Source organism: Taudactylus pleione, unplaced genomic scaffold, assembly GCF_031769625.1.
Source record: "Taudactylus pleione unplaced genomic scaffold, aTauple2 ptg000451l, whole genome shotgun sequence".
NCBI lineage: Eukaryota > Metazoa > Chordata > Amphibia > Anura > Myobatrachidae > Taudactylus > Taudactylus pleione.
Genome location: NW_028284853.1, coordinates 7340114 through 7367868, shown reverse-complemented (window position 1 = coordinate 7367868; position 27755 = coordinate 7340114). Strand labels below are relative to the sequence as shown.

At 42.8% G+C, this 27755-nt stretch overlaps 1 protein-coding gene across 3 annotated transcripts in view; it reads right to left on the bottom strand.

Moving 5' to 3' along the window:
* Positions 1-325: 325 nt before the first annotated feature.
* The window catches only part of RAB11FIP3 (RAB11 family interacting protein 3), an 83472-nt gene continuing 56042 nt past the window's right edge, over positions 326-27755 (bottom strand). The window contains exons 5-16 of one of the 3 annotated variants that reach the window (XM_088448195.1): positions 27546-27722; positions 25593-25733; positions 24635-24670; positions 24030-24120; positions 22052-22155; positions 20096-20236; positions 19859-19940; positions 18643-18780; positions 10246-10401; positions 9654-9794; positions 3488-3597; positions 326-2776 (exon numbers count right to left, since the gene is read on the bottom strand). In XM_088448195.1, coding sequence (XP_088304321.1) covers positions 2767-2776; positions 3488-3597; positions 9654-9794; positions 10246-10401; positions 18643-18780; positions 19859-19940; positions 20096-20236; positions 22052-22155; positions 24030-24120; positions 24635-24670; positions 25593-25733; positions 27546-27722 — 1327 coding nt within the window. In that variant the 3' untranslated portion in view covers positions 326-2766. Of the gene's footprint in view, positions 2777-3483; positions 3598-9653; positions 9795-10245; positions 10402-18642; positions 18781-19858; positions 19941-20095; positions 20237-22051; positions 22156-24029; positions 24121-24634; positions 24671-25592; positions 25734-27545; positions 27723-27755 lie in introns of those variants that run through there. The other 2 variants (XM_088448197.1, XM_088448196.1) reach the window with 2 other exon arrangements.

Genomic DNA, 27755 nt, shown 5'->3' with positions numbered 1-27755 from the left:
GAGCTGTACAGAAGCTCTGGGATCCCTCTGTACATCCTCTCTGACACAAGGGAGCTGTACAGAAGCCCTGGGATCCCTCTGTACATCCTCTCTGACACAAGAAAAAAACAACAGACCACGTCCTGACGCACAACAGCAATCGGATTAGCGTAGGCAGAATGGGGAATCAGGCCGAAGATGTATGGCCCATATAAGTTCTATACAGCCTCTAGTAAAGTGTAAATAGCAGTGACCAGTCTTACATTTGCTGCCATCTTTGTGGAATCAGCACTTTTTGGTTTACAGCCTATCTCCCCAAAGATGGCAAAAAAAACATGCGGAAAAGTTATTTCAATCAAACAAGAGTTTATTCCTCAACAGAAATTGCTGAAAATACACAAAGATAAAAGAAAATCATCTCCGCAGAGAGTTAAATTAGACAAATTACCCTTTATACAGAAAATGTTCATTCATGATCCATAGTGTCATCTGCTTGGTCAGCCACGCAACGTAATTTAAGACTTTTAATCCCCCCCTGTCTTTTTGAAGTCAGAGCTGTTATTTAGCTCCAGAACCTTGCTAGGTTGTACAATGCACTGCCAGATAGAGTCTAGAATTATGATCATTTAAACCAAGTCAAAACAATATAGCGTATACTATTTCCTCTGTGTTTTTTAAAGGAAGCTAACACTGATATCTGTATTGAAAGCAGTAGTGCAAGTTTTAGTTCATTTATACTCCAACTGCCTAATCTAGCGGCCGTTCATTGTAAGAGAAGATTAATCTGTCCTAGAGATTTTATTGTTGCATTTATCATCGGATCAGGCCTCCAGTACGGCACAAAATGAAAACTAATCTTTCGTCAGCTCAGATGCCAATAATATAGTGGCAGGTTTCAATTTAACCAATAAATCCACAATTGATCTCGCTTTCCACAGGCTTTAGTAGCTTGCCGCTCTCTTTTGGTTGTCAATCTGTAAGTCTCAGCATGCCCGGCCAGACAACGGTATCTCATTGAGCAACTGAAATGTTTTAACATAAAGAAGCAAAATAATATTAAAATAATAATAATTTAGAGGTCGTGTAACATGACCTAACGAAAGGGGACAGGTCCACTGAATTGGAGGCATCACGTTGTTCAATAAATGTACTTGCCAAAATTGTTTTTCTTCCTTCAGTAAAATTTGTTTAAAATTCAGAGAGTTGTCAACACTAGAGAAATAATACCCAATAACCTTTTTTTTTTTTAATAGATTGCATGTTCCAATGAAACAGTCTTCAAGCAAATGGCCGCCATCCTACAACTGTGCACAAAGTTGGAGACACGTCTTTGGGACATCATTTTTCACCTCTACTGGCTGTTTAACCATGTCGGCCCCATAGATGGGAATACAACACCCTAATATGCCCTGGATCGTATTGCGGTCCCCTTGGCCATGACAGGGTGAAAATCCAGTGACTCAACAGGAATGTGTCACCCCAGAGGGATGCCGTCCACTCATAACCTGTATATTTACAGATCAATATATATATATATATATATATATATATATTTATTTTTATCTACTTATGTACATACACATATAGAAACTTTCTTCAAAAGTGTCTAAAAATGCAATTTGTCTGCATATAAAAAGAGAGGAGGAGGAAGCAAAGGGACAATTTCTCCCTAGCTTACCCAGTCATTTTCACCCTCTTAGTGCAGGTATAGGCTGGTCTGAATGCAGCACCAACGAGTCAGACGTTTCGGATGGGTGGTCTCAGGGGCAGCCTGGAAAGCTATTGTGTTGCGTATATATAGCAGCGTACATACTTTATGAGATACAATACATGCATTGATGCATGTACCCTCTTACATCCCAGCATGTGCGTGATGCACTGACATTGTGCAAATAAAAGGCTGACATAGGTTCACTGGGATTCTGTAAGTGACAGTTCGCATCCTATATCTTTATATAGTATTGCAACTTTATAGAAAATATTTTAATATAGCAGGCTTGCGCTAAGTGTAGCTGTCCAGCTGTTGGTGATGCATGCTGGGTCTTGTAGTTCTGCAACAGTTGGAAAGCCACAATAGCTGCTTAACTCTGCCATACAGCACAACTCACAAGGATGTTGTTATGACAGTGCAGTCTCGTTACAAGATCTTACGGAAAACGAATGAGAATGTTAACTATTAACATTATTAATCCTGGGTCACCCCCGTGCTGCCGTTACAAGCAGGGATAAATGTGCAAGGAGACAGTATATACACATTTGTGCGTTGACACAAGTATATATACACTAACATACAGGCATTAGACAATCGCCTTTAAGTCTGTTATCCAATATTCGCCATTCTGAGTTATCCCAATAGCCAAGTCCTCAACACTGGATAGCAGTTTATTCTGATTTTGATAAATAAAAGGGAAACGGTGGACTGGGAACTCCCCAGGGAAGGTGAGGAGCAGTACGCTGGGTCTTCAGGGTTAGAGAACATCTGCAGTACATTCCTCAGAGATTTAGGGTGACTGTGGTAAGTTCCTCTCAGCCACAAGGGAGCTGTACAGAAGCCCTGGGGTCCCTCTGTTTTTTCTTGTGTCAGGGAGAAATGCACAGACGACGTCCTGACGCACAACAGCAATCCCCCCCCGGAGAAGGTCAAGATCTTCGCAAACCAGAGCTGTTCTGGAGTTCTGGATAAGCCTGAGTGCATCTGTGGGTGCCCACTGTCCGAGATCACGTCTGCCTCCTCTGCTCTCCGGATCATGGGCAGAGCTGAGTCTCCTTCTGGGACATCTTGTGGTGTTAATGTATTCTGCAATAAAGAGAAACGTTCAACTGCAAATTGTCTAAATCGTTAATGACCTTGCTCTATTGCTTCCTGTATAAAGCCATTGCTCTCTAAAACTAAACGCGGATTACTTTTTAATGGTTAACCCCACCTTTCGGTGCGTTCGTCGCCATATGTTTGCTAGTTCTCACATTGTAGAGTTTTTCTCCCCCTTGAAGTAAAAATCCTGCTTACGTTGTGTAGCTTTCAAGTCAGGGATACTGGGAGGTAGCTGTAACTGCTCCTGGGGTATAAATAGCTACACTCAACTGCTACGGAGAATCCTATTCTGCATGTGGGCAGCGCCCGTTTTAATCCATTGGAGCACTAGGCATATAACCTTTGGTGTCCTATAGCCAACTGAGCACAGCAGTCACACCATTTTTATACAGAGAATTCTGCCAAAACAGAATACACCAATACTGTACTTGCTTCTAGATTCTGCTCTCAGATAAAGCTCTTAATAGCCTGTAAATAAAACACTTCCCAACTTCAGTTCACTTTCTAGAATCTTAAATTGAACTTAATTGAATAATAAGTAAATATTGACACATGCACTGCACAGACTATAATCAGCACATTGGATGTTGAAAAAGCCACAAAGGCTGCATTGTTAAAAATGTATCAAAAGATGCACTTAATTCCCCACCACACATACCCTATACAGTATTCATTATATGCTTTATCTAAACTTACTTCACTTCCAAAATGGCTGGGTTGGTCTCCATAATTGCCACAATGATGCGGTCAATATAATCCTGTAACCGAAGGTTGATTTCTTCTTGTTTCTGAATAGCCTCCATAAGCTGCAATGTAAGAAATGTGATACAGTAAGAAAGTGGTGGTCACGGCTACCCTGCCTAAATCAGGGGGTAATAGATCCACCACATGCCTTCCAGAGGGATATGGCGGTAAAACCTTACACAGTCTGCATCATTATTGTTTAATCATCATTAATCCCAGTCTGTCTCTTACCACATCACTAGAAAGCGCTGACCAACAGCTTCTTGTATATCTCATCTCTAGAAACCATCACCAATGTCATCAACCTTTATCTTCCATAACTCACCTCTAAAGAGTTAACCATTACTACTAACACCAGCCTGTCTCCAGTATTACATCTCTAGAGTCATCTAGTTACACCAATCTTCTCAATCTCTACTCTGGAGAGCTGCAACCATTAGTATCTTCCATTCCTCATCTCTAGAAATCACTAACCATTAGTATCTTCTATACCTCATCTCTAGAAATCACTAACCATTAGTATCTTCCACACCTCATCTCTATAAAGCTGTAACCATTAGCATCTTCCATACCTCATCTCTATAAAGCTGTAACCATTAGTATCTTCCATACCTCATCGCTATAAATCACTAACCATTAGTATCTTCCATACCTCATCTCTATAAAGGTGTAACCATTTGTATCTTCCATACCTCATCTCTATAAAGCTCTAACCATTACTATCTTCCATACCTCATCTCTAGAAATCACTAACCATTAGCATCTTCCATACCTCATTGCTATAAATCACTAACCATTAGTATCTTCCATACCTCATCTCTATAAAGCTGTAACCATTTGTATCTTCCATACCTCATCTCTATTAAGCTGTAACCATTAGTATCTTCCATACCTCATCTTTATAAAGCTGTAACCATTAGTATCTTCCATACCTCATCTCTATAAAGCTGTAACCATTAGTATCTTCCATACCTCATCTCTAGAAATCACTAACCATTAGCATCTTCCATACCTCATCTCTATAAAGCTGTAACCATTAGTATCTTCCATACCTCATCTCTATAAAGCTGTAACCATTAGTATCTTCCATACCTCATCTCTATAAAGCTCTAACCATTACTATCTTCCATACCTCATCTCTAGAAATCACAAACCATTAGTATCTTCCATACCTCATTGCTATAAATCACTAACCATTAGTATCTTCCATACCTCATCTCTATAAAGCTGTAACCATTTGTATCTTCCATACCTCATCTCTATAAAGCTGTAACCATTATTATCTTCCATACCTCATCTCTAGAAATCACTAACCATTAGTATCTTCCATACCTCATCTCTAGAAATCACTAACCATTAGCATCTTCCATACCTCATTGCTATAAATCACTAACCATTAGTATCTTCCATACCTCATCTCTATAAAGCTGTAACCATTTGTATCTTCCATACCTCATCTCTATTAAGCTGTAACCATTAGTATCTTCCATACCTCATCTTTATAAAGCTGTAACCATTAGTATCTTCCATACCTCATCTCTATAAAGCTGTAACCATTAGTATCTTCCATACCTCATCTCTAGAAATCACTAACCATTAGCATCTTCCATACCTCATCTCTAGAAATCACTAACCATTAGTATCTTCCATACCTCATCTCTAGAAATCACTAACCATTAGCATCTTCCATACCTCATTGCTATAAATCACTAACCATTAGTATCTTCCATACCTCATCTCTATAAAGCTGTAACCATTTGTATCTTCCATACCTCATCTCTATTAAGCTGTAACCATTAGTATCTTCCATACCTCATCTCTATAAAGCTGTAACCATTTGTATCTTCCATACCTCATCTCTATAAATCACTAACCATTAGTATCTTCCATACCTCATCTCTATAAAGCTGTAACCATTTGTATCTTCCATACCTCATCTCTATAAAGCTCTAACCATTAGTATCTTCCATACCTCATCTCTAGAAATCACTAACCATTACTATCTTCCATACCTCATCTCTAGAAATCACTAACCATTAGTATCTTCCATACCTCATCTCTATAAAGCTGTAACCATTTGTATCTTCCATACCTCATCTCTATAAAGCTCTAACCATTACTATCTTCCATACCTCATCTCTAGAAATCACTAACCATTAGTATCTTCCATACCTCATTGCTATAAATCACTAACCATTAGTATCTTCCATACCTCATCTCTATAAAGCTGTAACCATTTGTATCTTCCATACCTCATCTCTATAAAGCTGTAACCATTAATATATCCCATACCTCATCTCTATAAAGCTCTAACCATTAGTATCTTCCATACCTCATCTCTAGAAATCACTAACCATTAGTATCTTCCATACCTCATCTCTATAAAGCTCTAACCATTAGTATCTTCCATACCTCATTGCTATAAATCACGAACCATTAGCATATTCCATACCTCATCTCTATAAAGCTCTAACCATTAGTATCTTCCATACCTCATCTCTATAAAGCTCTAACCATTACTATCTTCCATACCTCATCTCTAGAAATCACTAACCATTAGTATCTTCCATACCTCATCTCTAGAAATCACTAACCATTAGTATCTTCTATACCTCATCTCTATAAAGCTGTAACCATTAGTATCTTCCATACCTCATCTCTATAAAGCTGTAACCATTAGCATCTTCTATACCTCATCTCTATAAAGCTGTAACATTAGTCTCTTCCATACCTCATCTCTATAAATCTTCAACCATTAGTGTCTTCCATACCTCATCTCTATAAATCTTCAACCATTAGTATCTTCCATAGCTCATCTCTAGAAATCTGTAACCATTAGTATCTTCCATACCTCATCTCTATAAAGCTGTAATCATTAGTATCTTTCATACCTCATCTCTAGAAATCACTAACCATTAGTATCTTCCATACCTCATCTCTAGAAATCACTAACCATTAGTATCTTCCATACCTCATCTCTATAAAGCTGTAACCGTTAGTATCTTCCATACATCATCTCTATAAAGCTGTAACCATTAGTATCTTCCATACATCATCTCTATAAAGCTGTAACCATTAGTATCTTCTATACCTAATCTCTACAAAGCTGTAACCATTAGTATCTTCCATACCTCATCTCTACAAAGCTGTAACCATTAGTATATTCCATACCTCATCTCTAGAAATCACTAACCGTTCGTATCTTCCATACCTCATCTCTATAAAGCTCTAACCATTAGTATCTTCCATACCTCATCTCTAGAAATCACTAACCATTACTATCTTCCATACCTCATCTCTAGAAATCACTAACCATTAGTATCTTCCATACCTCATCTCTATAAAGCTGTAACCATTTGTATCTTCCATACCTCATCTCTATAAAGCTCTAACCATTACTATCTTCCATACCTCATCTCTAGAAATCACTAACCATTAGTATCTTCCATACCTCATTGCTATAAATCACTAACCATTAGTATCTTCCATACCTCATCTCTATAAAGCTGTAACCATTTGTATCTTCCATACCTCATCTCTATAAAGCTGTAACCATTAATATATCCCATACCTCATCTCTATAAAGCTCTAACCATTAGTATCTTCCATACCTCATCTCTAGAAATCACTAACCATTAGTATCTTCCATACCTCATCTCTATAAAGCTCTAACCATTAGTATCTTCCATACCTCATTGCTATAAATCACGAACCATTAGCATATTCCATACCTCATCTCTATAAAGCTCTAACCATTAGTATCTTCCATACCTCATCTCTATAAAGCTCTAACCATTACTATCTTCCATACCTCATCTCTAGAAATCACTAACCATTAGTATCTTCCATACCTCATCTCTAGAAATCACTAACCATTAGTATCTTCTATACCTCATCTCTATAAAGCTGTAACCATTAGTATCTTCCATACCTCATCTCTATAAAGCTGTAACCATTAGCATCTTCTATACCTCATCTCTATAAAGCTGTAACATTAGTCTCTTCCATACCTCATCTCTATAAATCTTCAACCATTAGTGTCTTCCATACCTCATCTCTATAAATCTTCAACCATTAGTATCTTCCATAGCTCATCTCTAGAAATCTGTAACCATTAGTATCTTCCATACCTCATCTCTATAAAGCTGTAATCATTAGTATCTTTCATACCTCATCTCTAGAAATCACTAACCATTAGTATCTTCCATACCTCATCTCTAGAAATCACTAACCATTAGTATCTTCCATACCTCATCTCTATAAAGCTGTAACCGTTAGTATCTTCCATACATCATCTCTATAAAGCTGTAACCATTAGTATCTTCCATACCTCATCTCTATAAAGCTGTAACCATTAGTATCTTCTATACCTAATCTCTATAAAGCTGTAACCATTAGTATCTTCCATACCTCATCTCTACAAAGCTGTAACCATTAGTATATTCCATACCTCATCTCTAGAAATCACTAACCGTTCGTATCTTCCATACATCATCTCTATAAAGCTGTAACCATAAGATCTTCCATATCTCATCTCTAGAAATCACTAACCATTAGTATCTTCCATACCTCATCTCTATAAAGCTCTAACCATTAGTATCTTCCATACCTCATCTCTAGAAATCACTAACCATTAGTATCTTCCATACCTCATCTCTAGAAATCACTAACCATTACTATCTTCCATACCTCATCTCTATAAAGCTGTAACCATTAGTATCTTCCATACCTCATCTCTAGAAATCAGTAACCATTAGTATCTTCCATACCTCATCTCTATAAAGCTGTAACCATTAGTATCTTCCACATCTCCTCTCTAGAAATCGCTAACCATTAGTATCTTCCATACCTCATCTCTATAAAGCTGTAACCATTAGTATCTTCCACATCTCCTCTCTAGAAATCACTAACCATTAGTATCTTCCATACCTCATCTCTATAAAGCTGTAACCATTAGTATCTTCCATATCTCATCTCTAGAAATCACTAACCATTAGTATCTTCCATACCTCATCTCTATAAAGCTCTAACCATTAGTATCTTCCATAGCTCATCTCTAGAAATCACTAACCATTAGTATCTTCCATACCTCATCTCTATAAAGCTGTAACCATTAGTATCTTCCATACCTCATCTCTATAAAGCTGTAACCATTAGTATCTTCCATACCTCATCTCTATAAAGCTGTAACCGTTAATATCTTCCATACCTCATCTCTAGAAATCACTAACCATTAGTATCTTCCATAGCTCATCTCTATAAAGCTGTAACCATTAGTATCTTCCAAACCTCATCTCTATAAAGCTGTAACCATTAGTATCTTCCATACATCATCTCTATAAAGCTGTAACCATTAGTATCTTCCATACCTCCTCTCTAGAAATCACTAACCATTAGTATCTTCCACATTTAAACCCTATAAATCTGTAACCATTAGTATCTTCCATACCTCCTCTCTAGAAAACTCTAACCAATTGAATATTCTATACCTCATCTCTAGAAATAACTAACCACTATTCTCTTCCATACCTCATCTCTAGAAATCACTATTAGTATCTTCCATACATCATCTCTAGAAATCACTAATCATTAGGGTCTTCCATATCTGATCTTGAACAATCACTAACCAATAGTATCTTCTATACCTCATCTCTAGAAAGCTCTAACCATTAGTGTCTTCCATATCTGATCTCTAGAAAGCTCTAACCACTAGTCCAGGGATAGCCAACCTCGGTCCTCGAGAGCCACTAACAGTTCACGTTTTCTAGACCACCTAGCTAGTGCACAGGTGTATTCATTATTCACTAACACATTTGAAAAGATCCACAGGTGGAGCTAATTATTTCACTTGTAAAAACATGCACTGTTGGTAGCTCTTGAGGACCAGGGTTGGCTACCCTTGCACTAATCTCTTCCATACCTCATTGCTAGAAACAAACAATCACCACTATCATCAATCTATGTCTTCCATACCTCACCGTACAGACCCCAATACCAACACCAGCAAGCTGTCTCTTCTGTATTTCACCCCAAGACCTGTAACCATCAACAGGTACACTAATCTATCTCTATCCGAAACATTGCAACTTTAATCCATCATCACGAACGTCTTCCATACCTCATCTCTAGAGACGCTGCTAATCTCAGCAGCCAGCGAGTCAGAGAATGTTGTGGAGAACAGGTTTTTGGCTCCCTGGATGCTAAGGTTTATGATTTGCCCGTTCAGTTCTTCATTCTGATCCTTTAGAGTCCGTTGTTCCTACAGAGGAAAAAAAATAAATAAGTACATGTTATATCTATAAATGACAAAAGGACATACAATGAGTGCTATAAAATACATATTTTCCAACATCCCTAGTTCAGGGAATTAACTAGTTCAAATGTGTTATACATTGACAGAACCTTTAAGGATATGCTATTTAAAAAGTACTACTATGAATGCAGACAGGGGATTGAACATGCTCAAAGTTACTAGGAGTATTGAGAACTTCTGAAAAGGTGGTCACAATATAAAAATAAAAAAGACCATTCATTCTGATACAAAAAAAAAATCAAAACATAAAAAAAAAAAAAATGAAGAAACCTTTAGAAATATTCCCAATCCTCTCCTAAATACAGAATTATGAATGTTCTGTTTAATGGGTCTCGTACAAACGTGCAATGAAGTTTTTTTCTAAAACGTTCATAAAACCGCTATATAATAGCCAGACCTGTTTCAGTCGTCGGACTTCTTGCTCTAGCTCAGCCTCCCTGGTGCGGCAGTTGTACTCCTGCAGGGCGGCGCTATTTCCCAGTCCCATCCTGTGCTCCATTTCAAGGCGCATCAGCTGCATCTGTTCCAGCTCCCGCCGGAGCTCCTCTATCACCTGGAGTGAAGGGACATTACAAGAAGATGGGTAGGAAGTCGGGTTATAAAAGGTAACGTAAGAGCAATGGTGACAGGGCTCTCACTTCTTGTTCTGCTCCATCTCCAGTCTTTGCTACTGACTTCTGTCGCTGAAGCTACACAGGATCCAGCAGCCAGCGCTGCCACCCACTCTCCTGATAACCTTGTGCTGAGAGACTCATCCATCCTTGTCCTGGATGAGCTAGAGGTGTAATTCTCAGGCAGACAGCAGCTTCTTACATGCTTATCTGTCCCTCTCAGCATCTGCCCAACACTAGTTCTGCACAATCTTAGTGACTGATGCTTCCTCATCCAGGTCCTTTTGCATACAGTATGACTTTATGTAGACACACAACTGTGATTGAACCTCGGGGTTAGCTGCCTTCTACAGCACAAACATGGAGGAACTGGCCCCAGATCTCACTTTGGTGGTAGCAACCAATCAGATACTAGCTCACATTTATCTAGTACATTCTTTAAAATGATAGCTAAACTCTGATTGGCTAATATGGGCACACCTCCATTTTGTCTTCTTTAGGTTTGAGATATATATATATATATATATATATATATATTCCTACACAGACGTCCACAATGCTTGCGCTTATTCTAAAGAAACTGCTACTTACCGGGTAACAGTACTATATACCTGTAAAGCTGTGACGGCCTACGGCTCTACAGCTGTTGTGGGACTGGCAGTCCCAGCATACCAGGGGCTGGCAGTATTGCCTAAAACTTGTAATTCCATTGGCCGGCTATCAGGCCATTCTGTGAACTGCACATCGACCAAAGCTGGTTGCCAACTTCTTTAACAGAGCTGTCAGGTTGCTGAGACAAATGTTCCCTGATCGCTTATAAGCCCCTAAAACAGGAGTAATGTTTAATTTACAAATCACCGTAGACAACAATTACAATACTACACATTGCCGCCAGACACAGGCCAGCATACACATCTTAGAGTGTGGTGGTAAATTGGGCCATAGAGAAGTAGGAACTTCCCGCAACCAGTGCCCCCAGGATCTCACACTGAACACAGATACCACCACGCATCAACTTCTTGTATTATTTACAGTTTTTTGTTCTTTTTTAGAATCTAACCTACTTTGGTTTACCACAGTACTACCCATTTTCTCATCAGACAGTGGCATCCCGACAGCCAGAATCCCGACACACATAGAAACTAATGGTGTTTTCCTAACCCCTACTTAAGGTACTAACCTCCCCCCTAGTGCCTAAGCCTAACCTTCCCCACACCCTAAACCTAACACCCCCTTCCCGGGGCTTAAACCTAACCCCCCCACCCCCCTAGTGCCTAAACCTAACCTCTCCCCTAGTGCCTAAGCCTAACCTTCGCCTCCCCACACCCTAGGCCTAACCTTCCCCTCCCCGCACCCTAAGCCTAACACCCCATCCCCGGTGCCTAAACCTAACCTCCCCCCTAGTGCCTAAACCGAACCTCCCCCTCCCCGCACCCTAATCCTAACACTCCCTCCCCAGTGCCTAACCGTCCCCCTAGTGCCTAACCCTAACCCTGCACCTTAACCTCCCCCTAAAACCCCGATACTTACCTTCGTGATGCAGACGGTCGGGATACTGGTGCCAGGATCCCGACCTGTCGGGATTTCGGCGCCGTTTTTTATCTATCTACATTCCAATTTAAGATATGCTAATGAACCTATCAAGTGGGGCAGCGCCAACATCTAAACGCTGATCCTACATATATTCATAAGAACAGATATCTGGTTACAATACAATATTTTCTAATGATCTAAGACTCCAGTAGGAATACATTACTAAAAGGATATTTATCCTTTATCTTATATACTGAACCGGAAGTGATGTCACAGGAAATGACATCGCGATCCTGAAAAATGCAGGAACTTCAGCCCTGTAACAAGGTATAAATAGCTGATCATACCTAAGGCATAACATCCCCTTGAAGAAGTCCATTAGGAGACGAAACGTGTTGGGTGCCTGCACTTTACCGATCTAACCCTCCAAAAATAAGATAAGATACTTATCTATTTTCCAGCCATCGATCTATTTATCTATGTATATGTTTTTATCTATGTTTTTATTTTCTTTAAATTTTGTCTGATTTTGTTACTAGCTTTAACATTGTACGTATGTCATACATGTATTGGTGACTCTCTATTAAATTAATATGTTTTATGTTTTAATATACCTGTCTGTGTGACAGTTTCTTACAAGGTCATGACCATATATGCTAAGTTATTATCTGTATAATACAGTTACTTGTGATAGGTCATCTGCAATTTCATTGTCTGCACACTTGTTTTTAAGGGGCTTACCACCCCCTTTTTATTATTGGATTGAGCCGACACCCCGTTTTCTTCGGAGGGGGGGTGCCCTGCCGTCACTGACAAAAATTTTTTGGGTCTTTATACACTTGTACTTGTATGTAATCTATTGATTCCTGACACTGACACGGATTATATATTGATTGTTTTTGCCTTACACATCGGTAAATCACAACTTCCTGGCGCTCTAAGAATTCACTAGCTACACAAACCTATCAATCCATCTGTGTGCATAATTGTTTGATCTCATTCATCCCGGTCACACCGCCCACTGCTTTTTTGTTTTTATTTTGCGTCCTTGCTTCAGCCGTCATCATTAGTATCTAGGCTCCCAGCAGCCCCATGTAGGTCTCCGGAAAAGTCAGTATAATTATGGGTGCAGGTGTTGTGGGCTCATGTGCACCGCACACCCTGCACCCATTATACATACGCCAATAGGTAGCATTGTGTCAACCTATAACTTCTTTCCCTGTGGTAGTGACATCATTACTTACGGGTTATAACGCACAAACATTAGTAGAACAGACTGGAAAACCAGGATATACATAATGAAAAGAAAAACCACAGTTCATGTAACCAGTTATAGCTAGGAAAGGAATTCCCTGGTTGTAAAGTGAGATAATCTGCAAGATATATGGAGATACTGTAAGCCAGTGGCCTGCAGAACATTGCACTTTTCTAAGGACTAGTAAATACAAAACGGTCTGTAATATTATTAGTACAAATAGTAAGCTCGCTTTAAGAGAGAACTAATTGGTTCTGCCAGACAGGACTGGAATTTAATTCTCAAAAGGGTAAATAAAATTAAATCTTATTTAGTGGCAAATCCGGTGTATCCAGCAGCGACCTTACAATGCACTCTGATTAGCTCACACGTTATGTGTTCAATTATTCTAAATAAGGACATTTCTTCCTGTTGGCTGTAACTCGTTGCTCTTCAGCTAATGTGGACTTTATCCTGCTCAGCTTTTGCCCACAGGGCATGCTGGGACTTGTAGTTCATGATAAGATTTCCCAAACAACTAAAATACAGCTACATTACTTCTGCCTACCACTATGGCTGTGTGAGGGAACCTATAGGAAATGCAATCAGAGCTAATATGAAATAAAAAATATCTCCAGGATTAGACCCTTCCTCACCCAGGATGCTACTAAAACCCTCATCCACTTGCTGGTCATCTCCAGATTAGACTACTGTAACCTTCTCCTAACTGGCCTCCCAGTCTCCCACCTCTCTCCACTACAATCGGTCCTCAATGCTGCTGCTCGGCTCATCTTCCTCTCCAGACTTTCTACATCTGCTTCCCCTCTCCTTTAAGCCCTACACTGGCTCCCCTTCCCCTTCAGATGCCAATTCAAGGTTCTTACACTCGCCTACAAAGCCCTCACCCAATCCTCTCCCACTTACATTTCTGATCTCATCTCCCTTCACACTCCCGCCCCCATCCACTTTGCTCAACAAATGCATGCCGCCTCTCTTGCCAACTGATTACTTCCTCCCACTCCCGCATCCGAGATTTTGCCCGTGCTGCTCCCTACCTTTGGAACTCTCTCCCTCTCCGACTCTCCACCTCTCTACAAATCTTCAAATGGGCTCTCAAGACTCACTACTTCATCAAGGCCTTCCAGCTCTCATCCTAACCCACCTCATGCGCTTTCCTCCCTATCTTCCCCTTCTGTGTCACGCCTGTCTGTCTGCCCCTCCCCTTAGAATGTAAGCTCTCAGGAGCAGGGACCTCTTCCCTCATGTGCTTCTCTTTACATTTCCTTCTGATCCTTACTCCCCATACGGGCACCTAACACGTGACTGCCAACTCCCTGCTGCTTATTGTGAGTGTTTAATCGCTATTGCAGCAATGTATATAAATTGTGTACTTGTCCTTCACTGTAATGTACTGTAAGTTACTTGTTTCTTGTTCACTTATTAGTTCTATGTACTATGTAAGGCGCTGCGGAACACTTGCGGCGCCATATAAATAAAGGATAATAATAATAATGTGTGTGGTTCAGTCTACGTTAGTCACATTTCCCTATAGACAAATGGTGAATAACTATAATAGGAAAACATGTATATTTATGTACTAAGGGATAAATAGGAGGTTTACATAAGGGGAAAGTGAGTCATTTACACTAAAAGGAGCCATACCTGCCTGGCTTACATATTATCATTTCATATCCTAGCATGAAAGCCAAAAGGGGCATCCAAGCTCATAAGCAAAGAAAAGCCATGTACACACTACACGATAAAAGTGAACGATAACGTTCCATGATATATCGTCCATATTGTCTAACGTGTATGGTCCGAACAACCAACGATGCGCGCTCCCGCAGGTCGTTAACGATATCCCCAGTAGGCTGTACATGCAGTCCAATCTGGGGATATCGTGAGCGATGTGCTCCCCCCCATCGTTCATCAGCAAGTGTGTATGCGGCTTTAGCAACATTCTGATAAGGCACCATGGCCAAAATACATATTATTATTTATTACCAGTTATTTATATAGCACACACAATTCCGCAGGGTTTTACAGACAGTATTTGGCCATTCACATCAGTCCCTGCCCCAGTGAGCTTACAATCTATATTCCCTACCACATGCACATACACACTAGGGTCAATTATTGTCAGGAATTAATTCATCTACCAGTATATTATTGGATAGTGGGGGGAAACCAGAGCATTCGGAAGAAACCCACACAAGCACGGGGAGAACATACAAACTCCACACAGCTAGGGCAGTGGTGGGAATCCAACCCAATACCTCAGTGCTGTGAGGCAGTAATGCTAAACCATTATACCAACCTTGCTGCCCAATTGATATAAAAGCCCACGTTCTTTTTGTATTTGAAACCTTGTGCAGTGTATGGGAGCTGCTATTAGTTTACTATCAACTTCTAACAGAGCACCAGCAGCTTTTTTCAGACAATTATTTTATTTATAATGTAAAAAGAAGGAAAGGTGGTCCCGGCACTAGATTTACTTATTGGTAACAGTCGGGTTCGTAACCCCAATAAACAGAATGGTGTAGATTGTACACAAAACAAAAAAGTGCTCCCAGAAGCAAAATGTTATTAGAAAGAGAGGACACAAAGTACTTCTGTATGGGGCACACTTTGTATGAAATTATCTTGGAGGTTTTGGCCAAAGGGGCAATTATCATGAAGGTGAGTGAGAGAATTCCAAGAGTGTGCAAAGCGGTCATCCAAGCAAAAGGGGGCTTGTACTGTAACCACAGCATTTCTAATATTGTTTCATATACTGTAGTCTTGAGTCAGTGATTTATGTGACCCATTTATTAAAGATCAGATTTTGCAATGCGATCAGGGCATGCAGTACCGGCCCTGATCGCATTGCAAAATGCGATCCTATCTGTCGGATGTATTATCCGGGACATGCAGGGAGACGGGCTCCGAAAAGAGCTCGTCCCTGCGATGTCTCCGGAGGGCAGTCGGGGCTTCTGCACATGCGCAGTCCCGCGGACTGCACATGAGCGGCGCCCATTGCCGGCGGAGGGATCTGGCAGATCCCTCCGCCGGCTGATATGCGGTAAGTGCCCATAGGACACAGCAGCTAACGCTATCTTTAGATGGCGATAGCTGCTGTGGCCAATATCGGGAATGCTTTGCATTCCTGATATTGATACATTTGGCAGCATCGCATCCCCCATAACCTATGGGGGAGGCGGCTGCCGGCGGCAATGGAGGGATCGCAGCAGGTATCGGAGATACCTGCTGCGGTCCCTCCTTCATACATTCGGGGGATACTAAGTATTTGAGGTAAACCCCCGAAAACAGGTGTTTTCGGGGAATTTACCTCAAATGCACTTTGATAAATGGGCCCCATTGTTTTACACTCTACTAGTTAAGTCTACTCTGCTCTGTGCAGATCTGCATTAGTTTGCCTATGTCTGGCTACCTTTTACCATGTGACAGATCAAAGGGTTGAATCCTCTATTTTAGCTCTGCAGTATCTGCGTTTAACATGCTGACAGGCAGTGTAAGTCTTCTGAACCCCACAAGGCTAATATCTTCTTACCGCCTACGCACACACTCAGGTGCAGTTTATTCTCTTATTTTGTTATCACAAGTACAGTGACCTACTCTGCAGAACTACAGTTGTATTATATGGACAATCATTCCTGTCTATGTTAATGTACAAAAACTCATTGTCTGTGAATTAAGAGATGAACTTGGTTTAGCTATCTCAATAGTTACACACTGGTTTACGTGTAATGAGGGTCAGAATGGAGCTACTTTGAGGAATCTAAAATATAAAACATATTTTGATTTGTTTAACACTTTTTTTGTTTATAAAATAATTCCATATGTGTTCTTTCATAGCTTTGATGTCTTCAGTATTAATCTACAATGTTGAAAATAATTTAAATAAACAAAAACCATTGAATGAGAAGGTGTGTACAAGCTTTTGACTGGTACTGTATATGGGGGACTGCAGCAGATATCAGAGATAAGTGATGATAAGAAACAATTATCGGGACCAAGGCCCTCATTCAGAGCCGTACGCTCTGAGCAGAGTGCACGCTCTGAATGAGGGCCGCTCTCCATAATTATGGAGCGTCCTCCTGGACGCTCGTATAGCTGTGGGTCACCACCCACAGCCTATACGAGCGTGCAGTTTGATGGCCGCGATGGTCTTGACCATCGCGACCATCGCCACTGCGAGCCGGAGCCTGCGGTTGAGGTTTTCAACCGCAAGGCCCGGAGTGATTTTGGCTCTATCAGAGCCAAAATCACTCCCACTGACATCACTAGTGATGTCAGTGGGCCGGCTTCTGACGGTAGGCGTTCCCTTGGGAACGCCCCCGTCAGGGAGGCACGCCCACCAAAGGGGGCGTGCTGTCACTCAACATCGACAGCACGCCCCCTTTGATCAGACACAACGAGCGAAGGACAGTCCTTCGCTCGTCGCGTCGTGCGCATGCGCACGACGGAGCTCCCGCCGTCGTGCGAATGCGCAGTGCACAACATCGACCCACTTGCGAGCGGACAGCCGCTTGCGAGTGGGTCTGAATCAGGCCCCAAGTCCCGATAATGAATAACTATACCACATAAGGCATTACTTGTATATATTATAAAAGTCACCAAAGAAAACACAAGTATAAATATCGCCACCTACTGGCTATTGGAAAAAAGTGCACACTATCCATAAGGTGTATTTGAGAGTCAGAGTGAAATTAATTTACAGAAGAAACGTCCTTCAGTATCTTAGCATTCATTCTACAGTTTTACCATAAACATTACTAAGGACCCAGCATTCCAATGGCCAAAGTCAGCAACTCGTACACCTTCCATCCATCGGGTGAAATAATCCCCCTCACGTTCCTAAAAGATCCCTTTTGTAACAGATTCTGAGCAAGAATACAGAAGTTATTTTCTTTTTAATTAAACTGAATTTCGTATCCCTACTTCCTTTACTATAAATAACAGGTTAAGTACTTGATGCGTGCAGACCCCGGTCACACTTCCCCTATTAGTGCCTGTCCGACAGGCTGACAAACACACAAGGACACTTTCTTCTTATTGCTTCATTTAATCCCTGATGCTATTAGAGGGCAACGAAATACTGGAAATCATTTGTGCAGCCGGAGATTAGCGGCACAGATCTCTAGTGGGCTGGCAGCCGACCGGCAGATCAACCTCTCTGTGAAGTTTAGAACTTTCTTGCGTCTAGAACTAGAGAGAATGAAGTCAGACAATGGGAAATTGCTGGATGCGATAAAAGGCTACGCCATAGACCAAAGGGGACGCAGGTGGGGTTGTCATGTATTTGGGGGATGGCATGGCGTAAGGTCATGGCAGTATGGGTAGAGAAAAGTCATAGAGGTGGTATAACAAAGGCAGGATGGTGACAGAGAGGTGGGATTAGTCCGGGCACACTCACCTCCTGGCATTTCTCCTTCTCAGACATTTGTTTGAACTTCTCCTTGTTCAGTATCCCTCCTAATTTCTTATTCTGCTCCCGATTTTCATGCAGTTGGTGCTGTAATTCTTGCAACTGATCCTGCAATCTGTCCCTCTCCTGCAGAAAGTTCCAGGCATTAAAATCTATGTCTATTCGCTCTTCTAACCCTACAATTTACAAAACCTAACAACAATATTCTATTTGGCCAAAATGGTTTTCAAAGCTTTGTAATATTACAGAAGAGTCGTCTATTCCTAACACTTGTGTAACAATTTGAAAGTTCTGGTCTTTGTATTCACCAACTTATTCATCCATGTAACAAGCTACTATAACACGTCAAGTATACTAGGTCATCTTCTTGTAACCTTTTCAACGTGGGTCTTCACGCTCTGTTCTCTTCTCTACTGTCCAACCTCCTATGTTTTGCCCAACCACCTAAAGTACATTACCTAGAGTTATTCAGCCACCTACAGAGCTCTTGCCACTCGGCCACCTATAAAGCGCTCTCCATTCATCCTGCCCCATGCAGAGCTCTCCATCCCTCCAACCCCATGCACAGTACCCGCCATCCGTCCCGCCCCATGCACAGCACTCGCCATCCGTCCCGCCCCATGCACAGCACTAGTCATCCGTCCCGCCCCATGCACAGCACTCGCCATCCGCCCCATGCACAGCACTCGCCATCCGCCCCATGCACAGCACTCGCCATCCGCCCCATGCACAGCACTCGCCATCCGCCCCATGCACAGCACTCGCCATCCGCCCCATGCACAGCACTCGCCATCCGCCCCATGCACAGCACTCGCCATCCGCCCCATGCACAGCACTCGCCAGCACTCGCCATCCGCCCCATGCACAGCACTCGCCATCCCCCCATGCACAGCACTCGCCATCCCCCCATGCACAGCACTCGCCATCCGCCCCATGCACAGCATTCGCCATCCTTCCTGCCCCATGCACAGCGCTCGCCATCCATCCCGCCCCATGCACAGCGCTCGCCATCCATCCCGCCCCATGCACAGCTCTCAGTATCCACTCCTCCCCATGCACAGCGCTTACCATCTGTCCCGTCCCATGCACATCCCTCTCTCTGTGACCCGCCCCATGCACATCACTCTCCTTGTCAATATAAATGCTGCTGCTGACCCCAGACAGTAAAGTAGCTGGATAAAGACTATTAGACGTTACTGCTCACCTCTTCTAGTCTCTGCATTGTCGCCTTTCCAAGTGGCAGCTGGGTGCGGAGCTCCAGGTTCTCATTCTCCAGCTCCTGAACTCTACAGAATAAGAGCGAATATTATAACATTACAGTCCTAAAAGCTCAAGCAGAGGGGAAAAGTCCCATATAGATATATTCTTAATGCAGATTTAGTGTCAGTTTGAGGGCAATGCTGTGGCCCAAATAACCCAGGTACTCCGTGCGTAAGCTTACCTGGCTTTCAGAATGCTCAACTTGTAGCTACGGTCATTTTCCATCTTGCGCAGCTCGTCTCTGTGTTTGCGCGTCTCCTCACTATATACCTCATCCGACCGTAGCTCCTGATCTTTAAGCTGCTCTTCTAGAGCGTGGGCCCTGACCAGCAGAAGAAAAGAGTCAGATGATAAAAATGGGTCGGCGTGTTCACCCTCCCAAACGACCCTAACTTATAGCAAGAACATGATATTCTCACTGAATTCTAACTAGACACCTGGGCTCAGAGACGGCACCATCACAGCCTGCACAAGGTCATCTGTGCTCACCAAAGTCAAATACATAATTCTGCTGCAAGCACAGAAATCCATGTTACCCGATGTACATGTCTCAAGCTAGGTACACACTATCCAATTATTGGGCCACTCAGCCGATAGTTGGCTGATCGGCCCGATAATCGGATAGTGTGTATGCAAGAGCGTTAGCCATGGCTTCAAACGCTCCTGCAACTCCATCCCGACCTCAGATCCTGTTACGGAGATCAAAAGAGAGTACTTACACCGATCCGATAAACACTCCGATCTACCAGAGAGATTATCAGATAGGCACACACTACTGGCTTTTGCTATATTTTACCATGTATTCAAAACCCCTACCAACTGGTCTCAGGCACATGCCAACTGCACCAATAAGGGAATATTTATTTTTGCGCGATGGACTGTTCCGGAACAGCACATTGCATCGAACAAAATTTCCACCATAGATACAGCACTCTCAGCTGAGTACTAATAGTGAGCTTGCGTACACCATATACTCATAATATTGTTTTTAAAGAACTGATCCTTATTTTTTTTAAACAGATTATATTTAGAGATGATGCTTAGAACATTTGACGGTGAATGTCCGCATGTGCTGTCAGTAGAGGTGAATGCCTGCATGTGCTGTCAGTAGAGGTGAATGCCTGCATGTGCTGTCGGTAGCAGTGAATGCCAGCATGTGCTGTCGGTAGCAGTGAATGCCAGCATGTGCTGTCGGTAGCAGTGAATGCCAGCATGTGCCGTCGGTAGCAGTGAATGCCAGCATGTGCCGTCGGTAGCAGTGAATGCCAGCATGTGCCGTCGATAGCAGTGAATGCCAGCATGTGCCGTCGGTAGCAGTGAATGCCAGCATGTGCCGTCGGTAGCAGTGAATGCCAGCATGTGCCGTCGGTAGCAGTGAATGCCAGCATGTGCAGTCTGTAGCAGTGAAAGCCCACATGTGCCATCAGTAGCGGTGAAAGCTCGCATGCTTCTTTGGTAGCGGTGAATACCTAGGTGTGCCGTTGGTAACAATGAATGCCTGGATGTGGCGTTGGTAACCCTGAATGCCTGGATATACTGGTGGCAGCTTAAGACCACACTTTGTGTAAGCCAACTTTATGTGGCCTACAACAATATTCATGATAATACAGACTACCAATCAGGCACCATCAGAACTCTGAGGCATTTTGTAAGTCATGGCTCGGTGAAATCATTGGCTACACCAGCATTTCCCAAACCAGTCCTCATGGTCCACGTGCACTCCAGACATTAGGGATATCCTCGGTAAATCAAACTGACTGAGGTAATAATGTGCTCATACAAGGATATCCTTAGTACCTGGAATGTTAGCCGGCCATGAGGACTTGGTTTTGTGCAACACTGGTATAGACTGAAGCTTCATCAACATTACTGGATCAATTCACAGAAAAATTTCCGAAATAATGGCTATAATACGGATTTCCTAAATATTGAGCCCCCGTAGCCCTACTCCGTTCCATAACTCTCACTTAGGAGTAGATTTATCAAAGCTTGGAGAGAGGTAACATACCAACCAATCAGCTCCTGTCATTTTTTAAACAGACTGTAAAATGACAGGAACTGATTGGTGGGTACTTTATCTCCGTCAAAGCTTTGATATATCACCCCCTTAGCCTTAGACAGGTGTTCACGCACTCACCTGTGTAATAACTGCAGGTTCTCCTGCCGTAGGCGATTCTGTTGTTCCCCTGTGGTGGTTGCTTCTCGCTCCATCTCACTCACCCTCTGCTCCAGGTACAGAACCTGCAGGATATAAGTGATGTTGAGTACCTAAAGGGAAAAGCAGGTGATGGAACTGCTGCGAGTACACAGCTCAGGTCACTGCTGCATACAGCTTCCTCCAATGTGTACTGATGCTGTGCTGCCCAACCACAAGGTGGCGACATCACTAAACCTTACTACTGTGACACAACTGAATAGCCTGCACTCAGGGTACGCCAAGCCAAGCTGCCCTAGCCTTCTACTCTGGACTATGGCAAACAGTGGATGTGTATGCAGTAGAATATAAATGATGGTTGGGATAAAGGTCTTTCGCTACTCTTCCCTCTTCTCCCTATTGCGTCCACCCATATTCACTCTAGATTGTAAGCTCTTGTGGGTACAGCCCTCTCCTCCTCTGTCTTATCTACATAACTCTGTCCCTGAACACAGTAGTTATGCATTTAAGTACTGTTGTAAAATTGTTCTAGCTTGGGCATATGTAACTTGTGGTTTGCCATATTCCCATTGTAAGGCTCTAAGGAACACTTGTGGCACCTTATATGTAAAAGATATTAATAATAAATATTATAATAAAATGTGTAATCACAAAATCTATGGACAGATACTTTACACTGAGGTGTAAATCACAGTTCCTAGAACTCCACAGTTCTGTATAAAATGACATTTCTATTGGTTTTCCACCGTCACACGACTTCTATTTATTGGCGTCTTCCTGCGATTTATACAAAGTACACGGCTTTATCTTACTTACGCGCTAGTTGTCGGTTGTTGCTGCTCTCTGATAAAACAGTTCTACGGATGCAACTGTACACAATGCACAGAGAAGAACAGACGGGGGAGATGTACTAAGCTCTGGAAAGTGATCAATTGGAAAGTGATTAACTACCAAACAATCAGCTCCTAACTGTCATGTCACAGGCTGTGTTTGGAAAATGACAGGAGCTGATTGGTTGGTAGTTTATCACTCTCCAATTTAGCACTTTCCAGAGCTTAGTACATCTGCCCCAGAGTGTTGTCATATTCGAGAAATTAAAATAAAGGATCTGCTCAAATCATATTAGAGACATTGGTGAAGAGCACAGGAAGGGGTATAAAGCATTGTATTATGTGAAAGTAGCAGGAAGGCATGCACAAAGACACACAGTGCAGTTGTCTAAATCAGAAAAGCACAGATCCAAACCAGCAGGACATCTGACCCCTCAGCTGGATTATCCCATATGCAGAGCTATATACACCCAGATGTGCCCACGCACCTGGTTTATTACTACGCATCACCATCAGGGCGATCTTGCACATACCCTACACTAGGAGCAAAAGATACCCCACCAAACAGGAGTACCCCCCCCTCATCACTGAACTTTGCCCATGTGAGAACACCCTATTACGACCAACTTGCACCTATTTGGTCACAAGTGTAAACGCGTGCAACTGTCCATCACTGTACCCACGTGCGCCCATTTCCAGACTATGCCCAGTGTGAAAACAGGCAAGATCCACTCCGCAAACCTGTGTACATATCACTCTGCATCAGAGCCTCTGCCGGCAATTGACTAACACAGTGGTAAATTCTGCAATTTATGTAGCTCCTTAAAGTGTAGCCATCGTCCACTCGCAGCGGAGGCAGACATTGTGTAGGCTAATCCAATATTCACGAGAAAGCTGCCTACCAATTCACTAAGGACAAGTGACATCACCGAGGCATGAGGCACTACATGATGTCACTAGTGACTTTATAGGATGCACGGTTACATTGATAGGTTCAGCCCAGGACACTACTTCCCCTAGTTGTTGTGGAGACTGGATATACTTTACCGCCACCGTAATCGGAGTACTGATTTGTAACAATCCATGATCTACCTCTCAATTATTATTTCCAGAAACATTCACTCCTTTACCTTGTCTGTGAGGTCGGTCTCATCGCAGGCCATGTCCGTGAGCTGCTGTTCTGCTGAATCGTCTCCCGGGAAGCCGCTGTGGTGGAGCCTCCTGGAGAAAGCAAACATGCGGAAAGTACTTTTAGGAATCTGCGGTGATATGACGAGTATACGTCCTCTCCTGCATTTGTTGTTTCCCGATTGCCCGTGATCAGCTTTTTGTGTAGTAAGGGATTCTTCTTATTTGGAAACAGCTGTCTTATCTGTTTTGATTCCAATGCGAAGCCTGCAGCGTAACATCCTCCTCCTACCTGAAGCCTGCAGGACATCTACTCATTAACTCCTTCGCAGCTAGAGGCTCCTCAACATACCTTGATTATTAACCCTTCTGAGGTCTAGCGCTTTACTTTATGACAGGCCAGGCCAACCTGTGGCTCTCCAGCTGTTGAAAAACTACAAGTCCCAACATGCCTTGCCACAGTTTTGCTGTTAGGGAATGCTAAAACTGTGGTAGGGACTGATGGGACTTGTAGTTTCACAACAGCTGGAGAGCCACAGGTTGGCCAGGCCTGCTCTAGGATGTTGGCGTGTGGCTACATTCGCGTAGCAGCGCTCATCTCACTCACCGTGCCTCTTTTTTGCTGGAAGTCCTCTTGTCTGGGCTGCGAGGTAGAAAGAGGGAGAATATGAGTGAGAGACAGGGTGCAATAAATCAAGAAGGGAAGAGGAGAAAGAAGGTACAACTGCTGCAAATCCACCAGACACCATACATGGAAGCAGCAAGAAACACGCAGAGCTTGGAGAATCTAACGCTCCGCACGAATGACCGGCGTCTCACCTGGCTAATGGATAGAGCAAGGAGAGTGGGAGGCTCAATGAGGGTACAATAAGTGTAACAGGTGGGAGGACCAGCAATGGCTATTAGCGACAGTCAGGAGAAAGTTAATGCTCACGTGGCTTTCCCTATCAGTGCCGGGGTGATTAGGGTTTCCTGCCCCAGGAAATAACAGGAGGGAAGTCTGTCCAACCACAGCACTTCCCCTCCTCTCCTGTCCGTCATATCTATTAGAAGCCTGGTGGAAACATCAGGTCATAGGCCCAGGAGGAGATGAGAGATGTTTCTGCAGCATCGTTGCCTGACGTGGTCACTTTTCACACCGTAAAAAACACCAGAGCGCACAAAAAAGATTTGGAAACCACGAGCGTTTAGGTATAGCCAAACATTCTGCTTCAGAGCAACCTGCACACACATGCCACAGAGCCACGTAGCAAAGCCCCAAACCCCTTTAACATGCAGGGTCGGTCACATACATGCACACCAGCTCCACATATAAAAACAGGACAGAGAGAGGCACGACGGAGCTCCTTTACCATGGGGAACATTTCTAACGAAACAGAGTTATTTTTTTTCTTTAGGGATTATTGGTTCAAATGTAACCATCCGACTTATACAATTCAGTGTGTTTTAGAAACATAATAGGGCTGCAATGTGCAATGAGGCAGCCATACCATGCCCACGTATAAGTCTCAATCACCGGTGGCGCCTCTCTCTGCCCGCAAAGGGGAACAGGCATGCAGTTTCACCTGTCCATTTCGAGGTATCGCAGACGGGTGGACAAATCTTCCAGGCGGTTGACATGTTTGTGGCACTGGCTGCAGTACAGCCCTCCCAGGGCTGGGCAAGGAGGGGGTGCCAGAAGCTGGCGGTCTGATATAGGTGCACCACTAGGGGGGGGGGGTGCAAACATTGTTCATGAGGAGTGTGCAAATCGAGGAGCCATCAATTATTTCAATGCATAGGACACACAGAGCATCACACGTACAGTCTCCTTACTGCTATAACCTTGTAGATATGGTTTTCCCATTGATCAACCACTTCAGCAGAGACGGAACATGGTGTCTGAAATGCAGCATCCCACTACCCCCAATAAGTTCTTCTTCATCCTGTCCTCCTGCCAATTGTTTGCTGCCTTAGTGGTCAAAAAAGGCAGCAACCCTCCCCGTTACGTCTGTTTTTGGCATTGGGTTATGTAATGATGTGCACTGCTGATATTCGCCTAGCAGCTTCATTGTATAGCTCTAGCATTTCGTTTCTTCCTTTGCCTAAGGAGGTACTAGTCCGTTCCTCCTAGTTTTTTCAAACTAAGGCCCGTATTCAATTTGAGGTGAAAAGCCCGTATCCGCGAAAAAGTATCGCCGATGACGTCATTTCGCCAGGCGGAAAAGTATCGCCGTGTTCAATTTCAAAGACTTTTCGCTTAGGCGGAAAGTCAATATAATGTAATAGGCGAAAAAGTTTAGACTATGAATTGCAGGCGGAAAAATGTGCAGAATTGGGGTTTTGGGGTGCAACGTTCAGACAGTACCCCAAAGGTAATCTGTGTCAGAAAATTATTAAAAAAAACACTTTAGAACAGCACAAAAAAGTACTTTCATTTTGGGGGCGAAAAAGTAAAAAATTGGGGGACAAACTTAAAAACTAGAAAATAGACTCAGGGGGGTCCTCTAAGTATGCCCCAGGGGTTTTTTACTTTGCTAGTGCTTGCGACAGGTGGATTTTTCACGATTTTTTAAACTTTACTTTAGCAACTATAAAATATGCTACCCCCCATTTTCAGGTACCCAAAATTTGCTGGGACTACTTATTTTCACCCAAAAAAACCCCAAAAACTTCAAAATGCTATTCTTCACCCCTTATGCAAATACGCAAAACAGCACCTATTGAGACCATTTAAATACCCCAAATACCTTCAGCAGGCCAATTCGGGGGCATCTATAGTGATCCCCCATGTCAGTGCATCTTTTGGGGGGGGTGTCAGGCTGATTACCCCATTTGAGAGGACTTTCCGCCTGTTCAAGTTTCGCCGGGTGCCGTTTTTGTGTACTTTCAAAATTGAATATGGGTAAGCGCAGGGACGCGCACGAAAAGTTTCCGCACCCAAAACATGAGATATAGGCGAACACTCCAGCATGGAAAAAAGTATTGCGGGTGCGAATCTAATTGAATACGGGCCTAGGTTGTCAATCATTTTCCTAAAGTCAAATGTTTCACCTTCTTATCAAAGCATATATACACAAATTTAGCATTTAGTAACATAGTGGGACACATCACTAAGACAATCAAAAGGGACCTTTCCAGGATCATTGACTGTGGATCAAATCTGTGGCTGTTCAGTTATGGCAAAACTACAAGACCCAGGAAAGCTCTGCTAGCTGACAGGTTATGCTGGGACTTGTAGTTTCACAACTGAAATGCCACAGGTTGCCCAGACAGGCCACAGAAGCTGGTTAGGTATAGCATTAGACGTTTAACCTGGAATGCTTGGTCCAAACTGGTTGGTCGTTTAACACAATGTTAAGTGTGACATAGAGCATACCAATGTCTAACTCTGCTTACATTCTCTAACCATTACCATAAGACAACAGGTAGAATCCAATTCTTTGCACAGGGTTACGCCTCATTTTGTCGGTGCATAATGAATACAAAAAAAAAAAAAATCCCAAATCCTTACTCAGCACAAAGTGGTAAAATCTCACCTGGGGGTGAGGCGCCGGGAGCTCTCGGTCGTCTGGTTGAAGCCGTCGTCCTCTTCATCGCAGTGGCTGTTAAACAGGTCTGGCTCAGCTCCTTCACCGAAATCCTCAAACTGCTCCTCCTGCCCGGTGACCGTGATCACAGAAATGTCACACAGGGAAAGCTCCAACCCCTCCGGCCTGAGAGTGAGGGGAAGAGGGGGGGGGATGAAA